Here is a 21,441-nt window from a genome sequence, read left to right as displayed (position 1 = left end):
CTTCCAGCTCTGCTCTCTGGGGCCTTGTGACTATTATTAATTAAGGGGCCAAGGCTGGTTCCAATTAAGCAATCAGCAGATGGGTCAGCACCTCACAAGTCCCAGCTGCGCTCAGCACCAGGAGTTGTGGACCTCCCCGAAGCTCCGGAGGGACCCCAAAAACCCCAAACCACCCCAGGACTGGTTGAATGAGAGGAACAGCAGTGCTTCCCCCTTCTAACCAAGCCAGGCTTTCCTGCAAAAAAACCCCTAGCCCCCAAGCAGCCCCCCAAATCCAGGGCAGCTCCTCTGCAAGACGGGGATGCTACTGCAGCCTGAGCTTCAGGCACAGCCGTGGCGTCACTGGGGGAAAGCGGTTTCGGGTGCTTTGAGCTCCACGACCCTCCCTCCTCCGTGACAAGAAGAAAACAGCCCACGCCGCAATGCTCCGGGATGTTGTAAATAAATATATTTTAATGATTCTTCTTCCATTCCAGTTCATTCTTTTATACATTTATTTATAAAACAGTAGTAAAATTTTTTAATCAGAGCACAGTGCATTAAAAAAAGAAAAGAAAAATAAAACAAACAAAAACTCCAAAAGATTAAAAAAAATAATAATAATCCACAACTGTTTACTCATGGCCAGGGGAGACGCCACGTCTCGTGCTGAGCAGCGGACAGTTCTGTGCCCCGAGCAGGGCGCAGAGCAGTCGCACGCCCCAGCCAGCCCCACGCGTGCCGTGTACCACCAGCGAGAGCCCAGCAGAACCACCCCACAGCCATGATAATCCCAAGCGACCAGGGATTTCGCATGCCCGCCCTGAAGCGCCCGTGCGGACCCTCTGGTGTCCACAGATCACCCACGTCTATAGGTACTCAGCACAGCGTACGGGGTGCCACCGCCCTGCCAGGGGAGATTATTCTCTTTACAGGCACTAACGGCAGCGCGCAAAGGATGCCAAGGCCTCCCGTGAACATGCAGGGTGAAAACAGCCCCAAACCCACCAGCACACAGCCCGGAGCCCCTCGCCCAGCGCCCTGACGTCCCCTCCGCTCCCTTCCCTGCATCCCTGCAGGGCAGCGGCCAGACCCCGCTCTGCCCCAGCACTCCAGGACACCTCCGACACGTCCTCCTTCTTCTTTTCCCACTCTCCTCCCCAACTTCTGCACTTCCCCACACCCTCACGTCCGACAGGCACCTCTCCAGGGGGGCATCGGGGCTGTCCCCCACCTCGCAATCCCAAATCCAGCCACAAAGGAGCAAGTTTGTCCCTCCTTGGCTGGGCTTTCCCCTCGCGGTCCCAACTCCACGACATCCCCCATCCCTGGTCCAGGACGGGGTGCACCCACTGACCCCCATCCCTGGTCCAGGACGGGGTGCACCCACTGACCCCCATCCCTGCATGGGCTCCCAGCCACGGCTCCCACAGCCCGGGGAGGTGATGCTGTGCTATAGGGCAGGATCGCAAAGGGGTCTCCTCTCCCCAGCCTTCCCTCCCTCTCCCTGAAAAAATTCATGCGGTATTTTCCCTGTGAACAGCTTCTCTCTCCCCTGCTCAGCTCCCTCCCCGCCACCGGCCGGGCTGAGGAGACAGAAGATGATGCAGACCCCAAAGCAGGTCCCCATCACCGAGCCATCCGGGCTAGGGAACGAGCTGGTGACACTGGGAAGAGAAATAAACCCCACGAGCCAAAGGCAGAGAGCAGCAGCTCAGGTTTGGCAACCGGTACGAACCATTCCCTGGTCCCCGGCCACAGCCTGGACCTCCATGCCCAGATGTGGGTCAGGACATGGGCTGTTAACAAGTATCCCCCCAAAAAAAAGTGTAAAAACCCTTTGTCCTTCCACCCAAAGAGCCAGGGCTTGGTGTTACGGAGCAGAGGCACCTCTGCGGGGATGTCTCGAGGGAGGCTGAAGGTCACCCAGCACCATGCAGCCCTTTGTCCAGAGGCCAGCGAGGTTTCGGGGTGGTGGGTGCTGCCAAACCCCGAGGGGGTGTCCCCCCACAAGGTAGGGGTCACAGCAGGGGGTTGACTGAGCATCAAACACCCGATCCCAGCTGTTTTGGAAGCCTTCAACATCAACCCGAATTCATAGCCTCAGACCCAGCTCACTCGGACGACATCCCCCGTGCCCTGTGAATTAACGTGCTCCAATTAACACCTCTTCTCCCTCCGGCCCTGCGACCCGGAGAGGCAGCGGGTGCTCCGAGGAAGGAGGAACCGTGAAGGACGTGGCACCGTGAAGCATCCGCGGCGCTCAGAGGCCACTGCTGGGGACGTGGGCTCCCAGAGCGAGATGGCAAGGAGGCAGCGAGCCAGACAAAAAAGCTCTGAGCATTGTCCCTCTCCTGCCAGGGATGCAAAGGCTCCTGCCCGCTCCGGTTCTGAGCCAGCACCCTGGGGAAGGGCTTCGGTCCGGGAGGGTTTCACTGAAAGGCAAAGCAGCCGAGATCACACTCCCGGGCTGGGGAATCTGCAGTCAGGCCAACGCCACGGCAAGCCAAGAAGGTCCGCTCCAGCTCCTGGCAAAAAAAGCTTGCAAAAGACACGGCGGTACCCAGCGAGCCTTGATCCAAGACCCCCGTTGCATAGAGAAAAGGTACTCCTACGTAGATTCAAGTGCGCGGCAGGACGGGCTCCTCCTGCGAGAAGAGTGCCCTGTAACTTCACTAACCAAACTCGAAGGTCCAGTTCTCCCCCCCCAGCGTCGGAGCAGCTCCTTGTCACAGCATGTCTGCATCCTCCATGCTGAAGCTGCTCCGGCGACTGCTGGCCTTGGAGGCCTCCGGGGACATGGCCGAGAACAAGGGGTCAGAGGCCAGGGGCAGCATGGTGTCCTGCATCAACATCAAGTCCAGCTCCTTCTTGGATAGGGATGGGAAGGAAGCACTGTGGCCGGGCTCCAGGCTGTCCGGGAAGCCCCGGGAGCCATCATCGAAGCTCAGGCTGTGGGTAAAGTCCAGCTGATGGTAGGGAGACTGGGGTGGTGGAGGCAGCGCCGGCTGTAGCTGCGATTCAGGGTCCGGGGGTGGCAGCAGCGGCTCCAGTGTCCCCTCGTCCCCGCTGGCTTCTTGCTTGACCACCTGCTGAGCCAGCTCGGCCACGTTGACGCCCGAGGGCGAGGAGGTGGGCAGCCCGTGGACGCGCGCCTGCATCTCCAGCTCCTGCCAACAGAGCACAGGAGGTCTTTTGGTGGGGACGTCGCGCACAGGGACGCGGCACGGGGGCATTCACGGAGGTGGCAGGGACAGGGGGACCGAGAAGCTCACAGGGAAGGAGCCCGTGGAAGAGGTGAAGGATGGAAAATGGTGACCCATGCAAAGCTGAACAACACTCGCTGCGGTGACCTGAGCCTCAGACGTCTGGTTTGTCTGAAGACTGTTCCTGGTGACTTGACAGCCGTAAGAGGGAGGAGAGCCCCTGCCCATCCCCTTGGCGGGGCAGGAGTGAGCTGCTCATGGGGCTGGAGCAGAGCGGAGGGAGGGAAGAGCACAGGGAAGCTCACCTGGATGCGGAGCAGCAGCTGCTTATTCGTCATCTCCAGACGCCGTGAGTGATTCTCCAGGTCTCGTGACCTCTGCAAGTCCTTCTGCATCCTCTTGATGTAGTCCACAGATGCCTTCAGGATTGTCCCTTTGTTCCAGCGCACGTCCCTGCGGTGCAGGATGGAAAAAGAGATTGCCACCTCCATCCCAGCAAGGTGTCCCCTCACCCCTGCTCCACCAAAAAGCCCCTCTGCAAGTATTGCCTGCCCCAGGGCGGAGGGTCGAGCAAGCCCACGAGACCCACAGTTATCCCAGCCCCGCAGAAACCACTGATACGTACAGGTCGTTGGCTTTGGGGATCAGCATCCCCAACTCTTTGATGCGGTCGTTGATGTTAAACCTTCGCCGTCTCTCGACTGCAGGGCAAGAAGAGAGGGATGGCGGTGAGGAGGTGTCAGGAGCAGGAGAGGCTTGATGTCCCACAGCCCCCACCGGCCACGCTGCTGCTCCCAGCTCGTGGGGCTGGGAGCCACTGTCGTGCCCCAACCAGACCCTCCGGAGTTGGGGGGCTCAGGATAAGAAACCTCTGGGGCCAACCCTTTGGCACCTTGCTCCCATCCATCGCCCCAGCAGGTCTGACCTTCCCCCAGTGCTAACGAGAAGGACAACAGGGTGTCTCCTGCACTGCAGACATTTTGCGGAGCCGGGAAAGAGGGAGCCATGGCAGGGGGCTGTGGGGGTGTTTCCTGAGGGTGAGGTGGGCTGGGAAGGGGAACCCAACTCAGAGGGAGGGGGAACGAGGATGAAGAGCAATGGGGAAAGGGCTGCAGGGGTGGGAGAGGGAAGGCCATGCCACTCACGGGCAGCCAGCACCGAACTCACTCAGGTTGTGATTGTCTTTCTTCTGGCGCTCTTTTGCCAGGGCTCGGCTCTCAGCATCTGTAACCGAGACCCACAACGTCACCCGGAGGGGACAAGGCTGCATCTCGCCCCACGAGCATCCCAGGCTGGTGTCGGAGCAGCCCAGCACCCCCCAGAGCCGCCCTCCCCACCCACGGGGACAGGGCAGCCCCGGCCGGTTTTGGCAATCGCCATCACCTCGCCAGCTCTGGGGCTGGGGACGTACCTGTCAGCTCTCTCTTCTGGGTGAGGTCGGCGGGGCAGGAGCTGCTGGTGACACCTACGAGAGAGGCTGTCACCTGGGGGTCCCCGCTATAGACATTCATGTGACTGCTGGACATCGGCAGCTGAAAACCAGAGGGACAGGCGGGTTAGCTCCATCCGGGGCTGCGGGACTGGGGTTCAAGCCCGGCTGCTTGGCCTCTGGGATGCGAGCGCGTAGCCCAGGCAGGTGTAATTGTCTTCCTGGGCCCTTAAAACAGCTATAATCAGAGTAGCAAAGAAAACAGGACTTCAAAGGGCACAGCTGATCCCCTCCCACGGCCAACATCTAAAATAGGGCAGATGAATCACATCCGAGAAGGGCTCGGCAGGATGAATCCCACTGGGAGGCACATGCTGCCATACGGATCTGACCCGGGAGACGGCGCTGCTCCGAGGAAGTTTCTGGCTGGGAAACCTCTCCCAGCACTAACATCCCCCTGCGCTGCAGTGGACGCTTGGTCCCTCCCCATGCCCCTCTCCTGTCTCTCTGGCTTTTTATGAGGGTTCCCAACTATCATTAAAGAGGAGAAGCAGCTGAAGAACTGGCTCTTGCCGTTGCAAAAGGACGATCTCGCTGCCTCCCTTCCCACAGCCCCAGGTCCCCAGGGACACCCGTCCCAGGGACGAGGCTGGGTTTGGCTGGCACCCGGGCATCGCTGCAGGGATGTGGAAGAAGGACAGGTCCCCTCTGTGCCACCTCCATCCCCAGCAATCATGGGGGTGCGGGACACCCCCAGGCCACCCTCCCTCGCTCCCTCCCGCAGCCCAGGGTCTGGTCTTTTCCTAACGCGCATCAGAGACTTACTGTGTTGGGCATGTGGACTTCAGGGTTCATATAGCCCAAAACGTCATCCAGGCGCATGATGTCGTCGATGACCTCATCGAACTGAAAGGGAAAGGCGTAAGGTGCCAATGGGCTTCTCTGCCCTTTCCAGCACCTTCGCCTCCCCCAGCAGCGTGCTGGCACCTCCTCACCTCCCGCTCGGGGTTGGAGCCGATGTTGAGCATGGCCATGGGGCTGTTGGGCGCGCTGTTGCCCGCCGAGGAGGACATGACGTGGCTGGGTCGGACGCCGGGGGACGCGGCGGGGGGTGGCTTGGGCGAGTGGCTGACGGGGCTGACGTGGGCAGCAAACTTGTTCCCGTAGGTTTCGGAGAGATAAGCCTGAACCTTCTTGTCCCGTGACTTCTGGAGGTGGTACGTGGTGGGGTTCTCCAGGTAGGACTGAACCTGCAAGGAGACAAACCATCAGGGATCTCCCACATCACCTCGGCCCCGGGGCAAGGGGGACACCCCCAGCACTGTACCTTGAGGACCTCTCCAGGCACAGGCGGTGGGGACTGGTAGTGGACGGGGGTGTTGATGGCCGGGGTGGAGGCCACCGGCATCCGCTGCTGCTGCATGTAGTTCATCATCATCTGCTGCTGCACCCGTTCCCTCTCGGCCTCCTGCTGCGCTTGCTGCTTCATCAGCTCCATCCGCAGACCGATACGGGACGCCATGGCGCACCAGGGGGGTGGGACGCGGGCGCCCGCTGAGCACGGAGGTGACCCTGAGAGGAGGACACGGCACATCAGCGACAACCACTTTTGCAGCAGGGAAACTGAGGCACGGGGAGGGAGCAGACATCCCGGAGCACCCGTACCAGCCAGTGACTAAGCCAGGACAATCGCCCCAACGCCAGATGGACGGGTCTGCCCTCCTGCCGCAGCTCCCCGTCATGCCACCGCTCTCCCTGGGGACACCCTGGTGGGGTGGGGGGGACGGGGAAAGCAGGGAGCAGCCGGGACCCCGCACCCGGCCAGCGTGGACTCACGTACCGCCGGGTTCAGCTGGAGCGTGCTTTGAGCCACCAACTTCCAAAACACCGGAGCAAAGCGAGAAGGGCCAGGAAAAAACCAGAACCCGGGTGCGGAGCAAAAGGGAAAGAGAAAGCAAGGAAAGAGCAGGAAGAAAAGGCCGGCGGGTGCCAGGAGCCGGAGGCAAGCTTTAACCCTCAGCCCGGCTGCCCCAAAACCTCAGCTCTGGCACGGGGCGAACAACGCGGCTTCTGTGCGGGGCCGGCACGCGAGCGCGGAGGCCGGGGGGGGGAGGCGTGCGAGGCCCCCGCACCGCACAGACCAGCCCTTGTTCCCCCGTACAAAGGGGACGGCGGCCCGTGGAGGGGGGGATGAGGATGGAGGGGTGAAGGGAGCTGCCATACCCAGGGCTCTCCGGGACACGATGATGGGTCTCCACGGGGCTGGTTTCCCAGACGGCGCTGGGATGGGGATGCGGGAGATGCCGGGCGGGATGGGGGGGTCTGGACCACAGCATCCGCAGGGTGGGAGGGAAAGCGGAGCACGGGACCCAAAGCAACCGCTGCCAGGGGAACGGGCAGGAGCCAAACACCCGGGGTTTGCTCTGCGGCAGCGTAACCTGACAAATCTGGAGGGTTTTGCTATTTAAATACAATGCGTAATTGCAGACAAAGGGGCCACGGCGGACACAACACACCGGGGTTTCGGTGAGGCATCTGATACACAGTGCCACGCGATATCCTAAGGGGGAAATTAAATCAAGCCAGCATGGACAGAAATACGATTACATGGATCAAGAGCCAGCTATTGAACAGCAAGAGAAAGGTAATTAATTAGACATGGTGGCCCATCTGAAGGGGGATGGGAGAAGAAGAGCCTGGGACAGTTATCAATTGGAGCTTCGTTAAGACAGCTGTCGCAAACGGCCTTAGAGGACGGCACAGGGGAATGTTTGAGACGAGCAACAGCAGAGCCCTGGAAAAGGACCCAGCGATGCCGGGGACAGCCCACAGCGGATAAAACAAGGCTGAGGGGGGATAAACCACAGCAGATGCACACGGGAGATGTAATAACTCCAAATATTAAGGGCAGGGTGAGAAGAAAAGCCTCCAAGAGCCACAGGGAGACGGGATGAGCCATCGCAGCGTGGAGGGACCGATGGTGCTTTGCAGACCCAGCTCACGCCGCACAGCCGGGGCACGGCCAGGGCAGGGAGCGAGAGGCGCAGCGGCCACACAAGACGGCCATTTTCGGGGGTTTCCAGAATTGGGGAGAGCAGGAAAGGGATTTCAAGCTGTGCGTGGGAAACTTTGCGGTCAGCCCCCGTGTTTGCAAGCAAGCAGCTACTTGTGGCCCTACAAAGCACCGTGAGCAGCAGCAGGGCTGAGCGCTCCCCGCGGGTGGCTGCACGGGGACCCCGGTTCGATGGGCGCAGGGTTGGGGGACGAGACGAGGAGGAGGAGGAGGAGGAGGAAGCCCGAGCAGCCAGCACCTCCAGCACTGGGGAAACTCGGTGTCAAGGGTGAGGATGGAGCTGCCCTGCTGTGGAGCTGGGAGGGTCCAGGCTTTTCTCAGGAAGGGCAGCCGGTATGTGGGGACGGGAGGGTGTCACGTGAAGTGTGCCAAAGCACAGTCACCCACGGCACCCACTCGCACCCACTGGCCCGGGTCCCACCGCCCCGCCTGGCTGCAGGACCCCCCCGCTGCTCCCTTATAAGAAATGGGGATGGGGGGAGTCGAAAGCGCTGCCCTCTCCGCCGGGAAGCTCCCAAGAAGGGGAGCTGCTGAGGGTGAGGATGGGGAAGGGTTGCCAGAGCTGGGCCTGATAAGGAGAGGGGGGAAATTAGGTCAGGTTTAAAATAACCTGCTTGGTTCTGCTTGGCTTCCCCCCCGCCCCCCGAAACGTCGAGCAGCTTCTGCTTTCGCTCTGAGTCAGCCCGGGTGGGAGAGTGGCAGGCGGGAGGGAGGCAGCCGGCAGTGGGAAAGGATGGGGACCCGGCCGGCATCACAGTGCGGGCACCCCACCCCGGGGGACACGTCCCACCTGGGGACACGTCCCGCCATCCGTCGGTCCAGGGGAGCAGAAATAAAGCACGCGGGATGGCAGCTCCATCCGGGATGCCTGCTATTCCTGAGAAGGCGAAAGATGTTAGCATCCTAGAAAAAGCACACCCAGCGGCTTTCCCGCTGAGCCGGAGCCGTCCCCGCGCCAGGGGCAGCTCCAGCTTGGTCCCTACCCGGAGGGCACCCCGGCAAGGGTCCATCCCGGTGTACGGGCAGCAGCTTGCCTGGCTCCGAGCGGGCAGCACGGCCGGCCAAGGCATGTCCAGGCATTGGGTTTCCTGGTGGGTGCTGCCAGGGCACCTGCTGGGCCAACGTCCCCATCGGTCACGGAGAGGGAAGAGCAGAGGAGGGGAGGGAGGAAGGCAGCGGGGGGTCCGGGGGGGTCGACGGAGCAATGGGAAGGGGATGGAGAGGGAGAAGAGGGGCTGAAGGGCAGGAAGGTAGGAGGGAGCAGGGAAAGGGTGGACGGTCCCCAGCAGCTCTCCATACCCCAACTCCACCTTTCCTGTCCGGAGAGCGGGGACCAGCAGCGGGGGGGACGCAGGGAGGCTTTTCCATGCCTGGAGCAGCCGGTACCCAGGTGGGCCCTCAACCCCCCTGCCCATAGCACAGGGTGTGCTGCCCATCGCCGACCATCGGCGGGACACGCCGTGGAGCTGGGCTGATCCTGACCCCGGCTGCAGCCCCCAGGTCCGGGGTGGGGAGCCCAAAGCACCAGCCCAGGGTCAACCGAGGAATGCAGGGACCGATTTCCCAAAGGAAACTCTACCTCTGCTCTGAAAACCCTACAACCCTGCCCCTAGTTCCTTGGGGTGGGGGAAAAAGCTAATCTCACTCCGTTGCAGGATTGCATCCTAAAGCCAGAGCAGCATTTTGAGTGAAAACCTCCCTGGGTGCTGGGGAGCGGTGGGCTCCATCAGTGCCTGGGGGCTGCCCAGGCACCAGCCGCACTCCACCACCGCACACCAGACCCATCACTGGGACAACGCGCAGGGCCGGAGCCAGGGAATTAATCTCCCTTCAGAATATCTCTGCTGCTATTTAGCGACACGGTTATTTCTGGACCTTTCTTGCTTTTCCTCTGAGGGTGTTATTTCATCAAGAGACCAACACGCTTCCCCCCACGCCGGGGCAGCACTCGGGGGTGGCTCCAGCCAGAGGATCCCCTGTGCCACCCAGAGCTGCCTTGTCCCCCGCAGGACTTTGCGCGGCCCTGAGCTGTCCCCTGTCCCCACGGGAGCCCAGCATCACTGCAACCCAGGCTGCCGATGCAGTTTATAAAGCGACAGCCGGTGGCGCGGGGTCGGCTGCTCAGCAACCGCCGGTACTTTCTGGAGTGACATCGGGTGCTGCTCCGCAACGCGTGAACCGCTGCGGAGAGCCGGCATGGGGCACCCAGTGCCACCCCAAAGGGACAAAACACCCGGAGCCGCACTACTGTCCCCACACCCACGCAGCACCCCACCGCCTCCTGCCCGAGCGCATCGCTGCGCCCAGGTGTGGGTTAGAAATAAAAGCTGCCGTAAGGCAGTTTCCAGATTTAGCCCTTGCAAAATACAGTGGGATCGCGTTACCCTCCCTGGGCAGCCCGTGGGGAAGCGGTATCCACGCTGCCTGTCCTGCCTGCACCATATGGGCACACAAACACATATAGAGCAAGCGCAGCGCATCTCCTGCCCACTCCCTCGAAAGCTGAAGAGAGAAGAGGGGACCGATGCCCCGTGATGCCCCGAAGACAGAGCTGAGAACCCCCAAACTCATTGCACCGAGGAGCCGCTGGCCCAGCCCCGCTCCCTCGCATGTGTTTATTTCCTGGTCGATTGTGGCCGTTTATGAGCGGAAAAATCAATCGGCAGCTTCAGCCAGGAGTGGGGACCCCCAGGGAAGGAGGGGAGCTGGGTTGGGGGCCACGCTGCCCACCCACCCGCCGCTCTGGGCCGCTTCATTGACAACCAAGAGGGCGGCGAAAAGGAAAAGGGAGAAGAAAGAAGTGAAAACAGCTCTCTGCTTCTTGCTACCGACAGCAAGCGCCCGCCGAGCCTTCCTTCCTCGTTTTTCATTTTCAGATGCCGGGGGGTTGGGGAGGAGAGACGCGGGGACGGCGAGCGAGGGAGCCCGACGCACCCCAACCCGGGCAGGACCGAGCACCCACCGCCGTTTCGGGGCAGGCAGCGGCTGGCTGGGTGCAGGCAGCCGGGAGCCCGGTGCTGTTTGCTCCGGACTGAGATTTCCAACGGCACCGAGCTACTGCCCCGCCGGGCACCCACAAAGCCACCCCATGGGTGCCCACAGCCCAGGGACGGGCTCCGCTGCCACCCCGCCGTGCGGGGAAGGGGGACGATGGGGCAGGGGTTACCTGGGGGTGGGATGGCAGCACCGGGGGGCCTCTGGGTGCCAGGGCCAGCGGGTTGCAGCTCCTCCGTGGTCCTTGCCGGGGCCAGCCCCGTGTTTCCTCATTTTCAAGACCCTGCTTTTAAGGCAGTAGCAGCCACATGGGTTGCAGGGTGGCGGGGGGGGGAAGTTGCAAAAAACCTCCAAACCTGCTTGTTTTTCTCACTGCAACACAGGAGTTAGCAATCGAGCTGAGAAAAAGCATGGCAAAACCAGATGCAGCCACCACCGCCGGGCTCACCGGGGTGCTGGAGCCGAGGCTGGGTCTGCCCCATCGCATCCCCTCGGGAGCTGCAGTGCTGCCTGCAGCGACATCCCTGCCTGCAAATACACAGAGGGGCAAAAGCCATCCCTGGTCACTCCAGAGGATGTGGTACGCAGGGATCCCTCACCCTCCGTGTGCCCGGAGCGGGTGCAGAATAAGCACCAGCATTATGCAGCCGGATTTGGCCCCGCATGCTGCTGGGCAATACGTGGGGTCCCTCCAGCACCCACAGCCAGTCCCCACCAGGACAGCAACACCAGTGCTGGCCAGCCAGGATGGCAATGACAAAGCCAGGAGACGACAAGGACGCCTGCGTGACGCCCCACACAGCTAGCACGGTGCCGGGGACCCCCCCCACGCCCCCGTTATGCAAAGCTGCTTTGCATCACGTCCCTGTGCTGGCTGTACCACTGTCCCATGAGGACACCGCGGCACGTCCCCGAGCACCCTGAGCAGATCAAGGTCCCCCACCTGCCCCCCCAGCTGTGGAAGCTCCCCCGGGTCGGGCCGGCAAGCCACTGCTGTGCCCCCCCCCGCCGCCAGCAACGCGGCTGGCACCCATCCGCTCCCGTGCGGCTAGGACCGGCCGCGCGGCATCTCCTTTGGGGCACTCACCCTGACTTGGCAAGGCCACCACAGGGGTGATTTATGCCGTGCCGGCGTACCCATGGTGTCAGGGGTCGGGTAACACCGGCACCCAGTGGGAAGAAGGCTGGTGTCCTTCATCTTCATGCAGAGGAGCACACGGATCTGTGGTTGACAGCGGGGCAGGGTCCAACCCGGGGTATTAAGAAGGGATTCCTCACCTAGCCAAACCCTAGCCACAGGGCAACCTCCATCCTTGGAGACCCTGATCTAACGCCAACATTGGCCGTGCTTGGGGCTGGACCAGAGACTCCAGAGGTCCCATCCAGCCTACAGCCCTCTGGGATGAGGATGGGGTGGTGGGAGAGGGGGTGAGATGGCCCCGTTTCCAACCCCAGAGAGTAACAGTGCCCTCCCAACCACCCACCCAGCGGGCAGGAGATGGGTCAGGCAGGAGATGGGTCAGGCAGGAGATGGGTCAGGCAGGTGGATGGCCAGAGCCACCCCAGCCCCAGCCAGAGCCGCCTTCCCCATGCAGAGAGCACGCAGCCCTGAAAGGGAGAAGGAGAAGGCGGAGGGACTTGGCAAATAAAAGCCGGGGTCAGTTGACAACGCCAATGAGAGACTGAGTCACCGGGACTGTTTTTAGCCCCGGCATCTCAGAAACGTGGACAGCGGCGTTGTTAACAGGCACTTGGGTCAGAGGCCAAATGTTTTCCCTTCCATGCGTTAAATACCGCTCCTGGAAGCGACCCAGGTATCCAGCACAGTAAAAACATTAACACAAGTCTTGTAAGGCAGCAGGACCCTGGCTAAAGCGGTCCCCAGACTGCCCAGGTAAGCTTGACTCACCAGGGAGGTAACAGGGACCCGGTGGAGGAAAAAGCATCAGTCCCTGGGAAACAAAAGCCAGGGCTGAGTGTCCCTTGTCACAGTGTCACCCCCAGGGCAGAATAAATGGGGTCCATAAAAATGCCCCCCTGGTTCCGGTGGTGCCAAGGTAGATCCATGAGAGCCCACCCGTGCGTGGCAGCCGTTGTGGGGTTAATAATACGCAGCCTAGCTCCGATGCCTCTCCTTCACCCCAAAAAGCCCCTCTGCCCGGCATGGCACAGCTGGGGGATGGCATGCGTGCCATCACCCCAGCCGGGCACGGCAGGTGGAGGCTGGCACCGCGGGCCAGGTCCGGGGGCAGTCCCCGGAGCAGGTCTGGGGGAGGCAGGGGGACCCCTGGGACCCCACCGCAGAGGGGCCACATCCTGCTTCTATGGCCGCTCCAAACCAGAGCAAAAGCCCTGGGTTTTTGGGTGGTTGGCACGGTGCGGGAGCCCTGATTGAAACATCACTGTCCGACTGACCATCCGGGGAATTCACAGCCCGCTAGCGCAAACAGCCCGAGCCAACAAGTTCCTGCCCTCCCCTCCCACCCCCCCGCCCGACAGCGGCAATTAAAAATAAAAGTGTTAACAGGCAGAAGGACGTTCCTCGGGCGAGGATGAGCCAACAGCAGCGCAGGGGCCGAGGACACTCTGCAGCCCAGCACCACCCCGGGCTGAGTGATTAATCAGCCCCGTATCGTGTCCGCCTTTCAGCGACGAGGCGAGGAGAGGAGCGGGGTGACCTTGGAGGGGCCTCAGCCGCACCGGCGAGGAAAACGCCGCGCGGCCGCGCCGTGTCCCGCTCACCTCGGCAAAGGTCGCGCGCTCCCAAGCGCGCGGGAGAGAGCCGGGAGCGGGGGGCCCCGCGTGCGACCCACGGCCAAAGAGCAAACCCCGTCCTGCTCCACCGCGGGCTGACTCCAGGCAACTTGGGTGTTGGGTTTTTTTTTTTTTCCAATAACTGCATGAATGAGCAATAAGGGGAACTGGCAGGACAGCATCATCCCTGGCCCCCAGCTTGGTTCCAGCAGGGCAGATGCAACGTACCATGGCGCTGGGATTTAGAGGCACCGCGTGTCCCAAAATCCTAGAAAACGCCCCGGAAAGTGGGGATGCTCAGCAAAACCAGCCCTTGAGCTCCACGCGCCCCAAGTCCATGGTGCCACCTGCCACGAGCAGAAGGCGCAAGGTGACAGCGGCCACCCCGTGCCTCCCCACCGGTGCCATTCCCAGCGCCGCCCCCATTCCTCCTTCCTCCCTCCCTCCCACCGCGGCCCCGTGCTGCTGGAAGGAGGTAATATTTATAAATACGCCGTGTCCAGCCCCTAGCGCCCGGCCAGGAGGCTTCTCAGAAGGCAGATTTCATGTAACCGTACCGCTGCCGGCAGCCCCAGCGCCGTGGCCGCCCCATCCACGGGAGCCACAGCTGTTCCCCGGCCCCAAGAATAAACAAGTTGGGGACAGCCTGTGACTTGTCCTCCCAAACAGCCCCAGGGCTCTCCCCGCTGCCATCCCAGCCCCAACAGCACCCATCACGCCCGGGGGAGCACCCAGCCATCGCCGCTTACCCACAGAGGAGAGCTTTCTCCTCTCCCCTCCTTTCCCCCCGGCTCAGCCTGGCACTCTTCTGCTCCGTGAAGGTCAAACTCGTCTCTCGGGAGCCCCCGCTGCCAATCCAGCCCCTGCCCTGGCACCGTGCCGCTGCAACCGGGTCGGGTCCTCGCTACGGGTGCTGCCGCCTCCCCGGCACGAGTTACGCCGGTTTGACCGTCTTGGAGCCCAGAGGTTCTTTTTCCTCCCACCAGGCTGGGCTTTCTCCAGGCGAGATCTTCGCCTGCTCCGAGCCTGGAGCGGTCCCCGAGGAGCGGCGGCGGGGCCGGGGCTGAGCATGGCACCCACCCTGCTGCAGATAAGGCGAGAGCTGCAGCCAGCGTCGAGCCCGCTGGCACCCAACCTCCGCTCCTCCCGTGGGGTTTGCAAGCCGGGAGCAGGGAAACGCTCCCTTGCACGCCAGGCGGCTGCAAACCCTGCTCTGCCGGCCCAACCCGGCTGCAGCCCCCTCATTTCCCCCTAAAAATTCCCCATCCCACGTGATTCCCCCAAAATCTCGAGGAAACAGGCTGGGCAAAAGCCAGACCTGCTGCTCTCGGTTGTCACTAAGGCTCCAAAAACTCCCCTGCCCGTCCTCAAACTTATTGCCAGCCATCGGACCCTGCACCGGGGAGCACCCACAGCCCCTCCGCTTGCTCCCAGCGTGGCATTGGGGGGGTCTGAAGGTGCCCAGGCTGGGTGCCCCCTCGGCCCTGGTAATTTCAGCAACTGGGTGCTACGGCAGCAGCTGTACAAACTCAAAGGCTGCACGCTGAAAGGAGAATTTACAACCGAAGCAGAGTCCCCGAATAACGCTGTGCCGGGCGGAGGGGAAGGGGCTGAGCCAGGGCAGGGTGATGGGAAACCTTTGGCTTCACAACTGTTTATACAAGAAGTAAATCACTTTCGTTAATAGTGTGCACGTATGGGAAGGAAAAAGAGGGATGTAACTAGCAGGGAAGGATGCTGCCTGGGCGTTTCAGGTTTATCCGGAAAGAAAGTTGCACTGATTTAACTAAAGGAGGGGATTTAAGCAGACAGCAGGGTGTGGGGAGTTTGTTCAGAGTTGAATGCACTTGTAGGAAGGGTGACAAAACCCCGGGAGCAATTCTTAGAAGACTCTTTAAAAATAAGATGGTACAGCCTCTTTGCAAAGACTGAAGGGACGGTGGGGCTGGGGCGGGATATGCCACTGAAAGACCCTGAACCCTCCCCAGGCGACCCCGTCCAGGCAAACCCACCCACCGCCCGCTGCAAATCGCCTGGGCCGCACCGCGGTACTCGTCCCCATGCCCCATAGCACCCACCTCCCCAAAACGCCTCCCGAACCGCCTGCCGTGCCTCCAGGGACGGAGCATCCCCCCCCATTTCCCGAGGGGGCTGCCGAGCTCTGTCTCCATCCTACAGACCTACAGCACGACACAAGCTGCCGGCAGCCAGGATCTGGCCCCACACCATCCTCCCAGGCCAGATTCCCCCCCACACCATCCTCCCAGGCCAGATCCCCCCCCACCACGACATGCCAAGCTGCTTCTGGTGAGGTCCTTCCAGGCAGGCACCGCGCAGCCCTGCTCACCTCCGTCGCTCAGGTCTCGGCCCTCCCGCGCTCTTCCTCTGCCCGCAGGGAAATGGTGTGGTTTCTTTACTCTTTCTTTTCTTTTTGCAATTTAATATTTATAGCTTTGCTCCACTGCCTGTTCGTTCAGCAGAAAGTGAGGGGGAAGATGTTTGGAGAAGGGATGGCTTCTTCAAAGGCGGCTGTCAGCATCGGGTGGACAGGACCGGGGCCAGCATCAGTGCCGGGATCACCCCCATCGTTCCCGGTTTTCTCAGCAATGCATCGCCTTCACCTCCAGCCAGCTCGGGGGTCTCGCTAGAAGGAACCAGAGCTCATCCTGGAGCGCGGAGCTCGCCCTCCTGCATCCCTGGGCTGGCCAGGTCGGGGGACCCTACATGCATGCAAATCCTTAAGGAAAAACTGCTCTGACCGAAACCCAAGTGCCAGGCACCAACCCTGCGGTGGGGCACGACCTTGCAATGAATCAGGGGGAACCGTTGGGGCTCTTTCTGGACATACCAGTGGGCAGAAAAAAAAAATAAAAATGAGCGTGTATTTCCTGTATATTCACGAAGAGATCATCCTTTTCGTCCCTTCAAGCGTTACACCACCAGTGCATTCCCCCGCTTCGGCCGTGAGGGTGACAACAACCGCGGCTCGCCCCGGGAATCGCCGGCTGCGGGGGGCATGCGCCCCGGGCACCGGGACCGCACCACGGCTCGGCAAAGCCTGAGCTCCTGCTTCCCTTGGGCTCGACGGGGTGATGCCACCACAGAAAGGCCACCGCGGGACGCCCACGAGGCTGGAGCCGGCACGGCACGACGCGGTGGCGGGCACGCGTCGCACCTCCGAACGCTCTCTGCTCTTTTACAGGGCTGTAAAACACCCGAGCGCTGGCTCCTGCGGCTGCGGAGAGCCCCGTAAATCTCCCTCAGCAAACAGAGGGTCGGGGAAGCCGTCACGAAACAGCTGCCATGGGTCGACACCGGCACGGGCTGCGGCCACGGCATGCCACGATGCTGACCCGGGGACGTGCCAGCGGCACGGTGCCACTGCCAGGCTGCAGCGCCCACGCCGGGGACACCGCTGCGCTCCTTCAACCCTGGCAAGTCGCTTCCCCCTCGGCCCGGTTCCTCTTTGACCGGGGAGCGGGATAACCCCGTGCAGGGCAGTTACGAAATGGCTCCTTTTTGGTGGGGGCAGCTGGAGGTGTGTCCCCCCGCTCCTCCCCAAAAAAAAAAACCCAAACCACAAACTCCAGGTGCCCCCGGGAACAGAGCCCAGAGGTGATGGGGATGTGCCGGGTGCTGGGAAAGCTCCGTTCCTCCCCACCATCCATCTGCACCCCCCAGGAAAGGAGGGAGAAACGACGATCCAGGGCTGAGATCCCCCCCCCCGTGCCATCACAACATCAAGACCCCAGCACCCCCCCCCCAGCACCCCACGACATGGGGAGAGCCGCAGGGACCCAGAAGAGTGTTTCTACCCCCAGTTCACGTGCTTTTGGCGGGGGGGGGGCACCCCCAGCATGGCCTCCCCAGCCCCATTTCTCTGCAGTGGCTGTTTCTTTCCCCGCAGGGCTGTGCTGCTCGGGCTCCACGGCCACCCCACCCTCAGCCCTGAAAATGTCCCCCCTGCTCCGATGATTCATCACTTTGTCGCTCACGCACGCAGGGCTCTTCCCTTTCCCCACAGCACCGAAAAACCAGCAAACGGGGAAACCTCGTCACGGCAAAAGGCCGGTGGGGCAGGGCAGGGGGGAACCAGGAACACACGTGCCGTAAACTCGGCGCCGTTGGAGCGTGGAAAAAGAAATAAAAGACCTGGCTGGAATCACAACCTCCATCCCCAAACACCCGGATGCTGGAGTTGTAGCCAGCCCCACCCCGGAGCGGTTTCCTACTGATAAGGGCAGGAGGCAAAGCCAGCATCCCTCGGGAGGCAAAGCCAGCATCCCTCGGAAAACACGGCCGGCTTTCCTCCCCAGCACGTGCCACTCGCCGTCGCCCACCGCGGCCATCGGCACCCACCCCTAGAGCCTAAATCTGGTCGTTTCTCAACTTCAGCAGCCCAATTCCCAAAGGTCCGTTGGTTCCGGCATGGTTATCCCTGCCGGATTCCCCGGCAGCAGGTAAGCGCAAGCTCAGCTGCCACCGGCACCCGCAGCAGGGAAAAACCAGCCCCGCTCCCTCCTCCGGACGCAGGAGCAGCCGTGCATGAAGCCAAGCAAACATGGCAGGGGAAACTAGAGGGAAGAGGGGAGAAAAAAAAAAAAAAAATCCCCCAAACTCCACACCTTCGCTGTCTGCTCCACACTCTGCTGTTATATAAAAAAATCACTAACTCCCCCCACGCCCCAAGGGCCGGGAACGCGCAGAAGCGCTGCGATTCCTGGAAACAGGCCCTGCTTGTCCCCGGACCTGCATGGGCTTATTTATTTATCTTAGAAGAGCACAACAATAACCACCATATTTTCTCTCTTTTTTTTTTTTTTTTTTAAGGAAATTTCCCCATCATCTGACTCACTGAAGCTTTAGAGGACATGGGTACGAGGGCTGTCGTAATCCTTCCTGCTTCGCAATTAATTCATGAAGATAATTAATCGGTGGCCATAGGTTAAGCGCAGCCCCCTCCTACGCCCCTGCCAAACTCCTGCTGCCTCAGTGGAGCAAATTGCAGGCTGCGGGGGGGTCATCTTTGGTGATCCCCTAAAAGCTGTATGCCATGGGACACCCCAACTCTTCCGCTGCCTTTTGCAGACCCCCCAAAACAGCAGGGCTGGGGGGTAGCCAGCTTGGGGGCGGGGGGGGGGGGACGCGGGGGGGGACACCCATTCTCCTGCCCCCCAGACCGGGAGGGTTTTGCACCCTGTCCCGGGGGGGGGGGGTGTGTGTGCACGAAAACCCCCGAGCGAACCCACCGCTCCGGGTGTCAGCACCGAGGGCCGGAGCATCCGTGCCTCAGTTTCCCCATGTGGGGGATAAATGGGGCGGGGGGGTCGTTACGCTGGCAAAGGCGACCCGGGCAAAAACCCTGCGGTTGCCGGAGGGCTCGCAGCCCCAGGGACCCCCGGCCTTTCGGAGGGGGCACCCCTAAGGACCCCCCCCCCCCCGACCCCAATCCTGCGGCTCCAGCCCTGCAGCGCCGGGAGCAGCCATAGCCCCGGCTGGAGCCTCCTGTAAGCGGGGGCCGCTCCCGGGGGCGGTGGAGAAAGGGGGGGGGGGAGGCGGAGAGACTCATTATTTACAGCAAAAGAGGGGAAAAAAAAAAAAATAGAAACAACCCCGCGGCTGCGAGTTCAAAGCGCCCCGGGATTGGGGCAGGAGCGGAGGGGGGGGCACCCAACACCCACCCCAACACCCCCAAAAGCCGGGCTCCGACCCGAGGGGGGGGCCCCCGCTGCACGGCTGCCCCCCCCCCCCCGGTACCCCCCGCCCCGCTGCACTCACCCGGCGGCTGCGGAGCGGAGGCGAACGCCGAAGGAAACAAAGTGGCTCGGTTCGGCTCTACTCGGCTCGGTTCGGCTCCACTCGGCTCGGTTCGGCGCCACTCGGCCCGGTTCGGCGCCACTCGGCTCGGTTCGGCGCCACTCGGCTCGGTTCGGCGCCACTCGGCCCCGCTCGGCCCCGCTGCTCCCGCGCCGAGGGAGGGCAGCACTGCCCGCCCGCCCGGCCCGGCTCGGCGCGGCTCGGCCCGGCCCGCTCCGCTCCGCAGCACGCCGGGAGCTGTAGTCCGGAGCGGGGCAGGGCTGCCCGCGCCTGCCGGGACTTGTAGTCCCCCGCCTCGGCCACGGCACGAGTGGGGGGTCGGTGATTTCCTCCCCCGGAGCGGGCCAAGAGGGTGGGTGCCGGGGCGGGGGGTGAGGGCAGGGCCTGGCACCGGGGTCGTGCAGCCCCTTGCACAGCCGTCGTGCAGCTCCTTGCACCCGGGTCGTGCAGCCCCTTGCACTGGGGTCGTGCAGCGCCTTGCACCAGGGTCGTGCAGCCCCTTGCACAGCCATTGTGCAGCTCCTTGCACCCGTGTCGTGCAGTGCCTTGCACCCGGGTTGTGCAGCGCATTGCACTGGGGTTTCAGAGCCCCTTGCACAGGCGTTGTGCAGCCCCTTGCACTGGGGTCGTGCAGTGCCTTGCACCAGGGTCGTGCAGCCCCTTGCACAGCCGTCGTGCAGCTCCTTGCACCCGGGTTGTGCAGCACCTTGCACTGGGGTTTCGGAGCCCCTTGCACAGGTGTTGTGCAGCCCCTTGCACCCAGGTCGTGCAGCCCCTTGCACAGCCATTGTGCAGCTCCTTGCACCCGTGTCGTGCAGGTCCTTGCACCCGGGTCGTGCAGCACCTTGCACTGGGGTTTCAGAGCCCCTTGCACAGGCGTTGTGCAGCCCCTTGCACTGGGGTCGTGCAGTGCCTTGCACCAGGGTCGTGCAGCCCCTTGAACAGCCATCGTGCAGCTCCCTGCACCCGGGTCGTGCAGCGCCTTGCACCGGGGTTTCAGAGCCCCTTGCACAGCCGTCGTGCAGCTCCTTGCACCCGGGTTGTGCAGCACCTTGCACTGGGGTTTCGGAGCCCCTTGCACAGGCGTTGTGCAGCCCCTTGCACCAGGGTCGTGCAGCGCCTTGCACCAGGGTCGTGCAGCCCCTTGCACAGCCATTGTGCAGCTCCTTGCACCCGTGTCGTGCAGTGCCTTGCACCCGGGTTGTGCAGCGCATTGCACTGGGGTTTCAGAGCCCCTTGCACAGGCGTTGTGCAGCCCCTTGCACTGGGGTCGTGCAGTGCCTTGCACCAGGGTCGTGCAGCCCCTTGCACAGCCGTCGTGCAGCTCCTTGCACCCGGGTTGTGCAGCACCTTGCACTGGGGTTTCGGAGCCCCTTGCACAGGTGTTGTGCAGCCCCTTGCACCCAGGTCGTGCAGCCCCTTGCACAGCCATTGTGCAGCTCCTTGCACCCGTGTCGTGCAGCTCCTTGCACCCGGGTCGTGCAGCACCTTGCACTGGGGTTTCAGAGCCCCTTGCACAGGCGTTGTGCAGCCCCTTGCACTGGGGTCGTGCAGTGCCTTGCACCAGGGTCGTGCAGCCCCTTGAACAGCCATCGTGCAGCTCCCTGCACCCGGGTCGTGCAGCGCCTTGCACCAGGGTTTCAGAGCCCCTTGCACAGCCGTCGTGCAGCTCCTTGCACCCGGGTTGTGCAGCACCTTGCACTGGGGTTTCGGAGCCCCTTGCACAGGCGTTGTGCAGCCCCTTGCACCAGGGTCGTGCAGCGCCTTGCACCAGGGTCGTGCAGCCCCTTGCACAGCCATTGTGCAGCTCCTTGCACCCGTGTCGTGCAGTGCCTTGCACCCGGGTTGTGCAGCGCATTGCACTGGGGTTTCAGAGCCCCTTGCACAGGCGTTGTGCAGCCCCTTGCACTGGGGTCGTGCAGTGCCTTGCACCAGGGTCGTGCAGCCCCTTGCACAGCCGTCGTGCAGCTCCTTGCACCCGGGTTGTGCAGCACCTTGCACTGGGGTTTCGGAGCCCCTTGCACAGGTGTTGTGCAGCCCCTTGCACCCAGGTCGTGCAGCCCCTTGCACAGCCATTGTGCAGCTCCTTGCACCCGGGTCGTGCAGCACCTTGCACTGGGGTTTCAGAGCCCCTTGCACAGGCGTTGTGCAGCCCCTTGCACTGGGGTCGTGCAGTGCCTTGCACCAGG

The 21,441-nt window shown here is 62.5% G+C and overlaps 1 protein-coding gene and 1 long non-coding RNA gene across 3 annotated transcripts; one reads left to right on the top strand and one right to left on the bottom strand.

Moving 5' to 3' along the window:
* Positions 1–433: 433 nt before the first annotated feature.
* Positions 434–19,463, bottom strand: TFEB (transcription factor EB). Of its 2 annotated transcripts, none has more exons than XM_069771909.1 (9): positions 19,214–19,463; positions 5,942–6,186; positions 5,610–5,864; positions 5,440–5,520; positions 4,597–4,717; positions 4,353–4,409; positions 3,811–3,886; positions 3,491–3,638; positions 434–3,149 (listed from the first exon to the last, which is right to left on the bottom strand). In XM_069771909.1, the coding sequence occupies exons 2-9, from the start codon at positions 6,134–6,136 to the stop codon at positions 2,709–2,711; spliced, it is 1,374 nt and encodes a 457-aa protein (XP_069628010.1). In that variant the 5' UTR covers positions 6,137–6,186; positions 19,214–19,463; the 3' UTR covers positions 434–2,708. The 2 variants fall into 2 exon arrangements, with proteins under 2 accessions (XP_069628010.1, XP_069628009.1); XM_069771908.1 differs by lacking the exon at positions 19,214–19,463 and adding an exon at positions 14,185–14,463.
* LOC138681990 (uncharacterized) lies at positions 17,540–18,328 on the top strand. Its single transcript, XR_011322219.1, has 2 exons — positions 17,540–17,895; positions 18,266–18,328. It is a non-coding gene; the product is annotated as an uncharacterized lncRNA (long non-coding RNA).
* Positions 19,464–21,441: the final 1,978 nt, after the last annotated feature.

This window comes from Haliaeetus albicilla, chromosome 26 (assembly GCF_947461875.1).
Source record: "Haliaeetus albicilla chromosome 26, bHalAlb1.1, whole genome shotgun sequence".
Classification (NCBI taxonomy): domain Eukaryota; kingdom Metazoa; phylum Chordata; class Aves; order Accipitriformes; family Accipitridae; genus Haliaeetus; species Haliaeetus albicilla.
The sequence above is the reverse complement of the archived record's forward strand: the minus strand, read 5'-3'. Positions and strand labels throughout refer to the sequence as shown.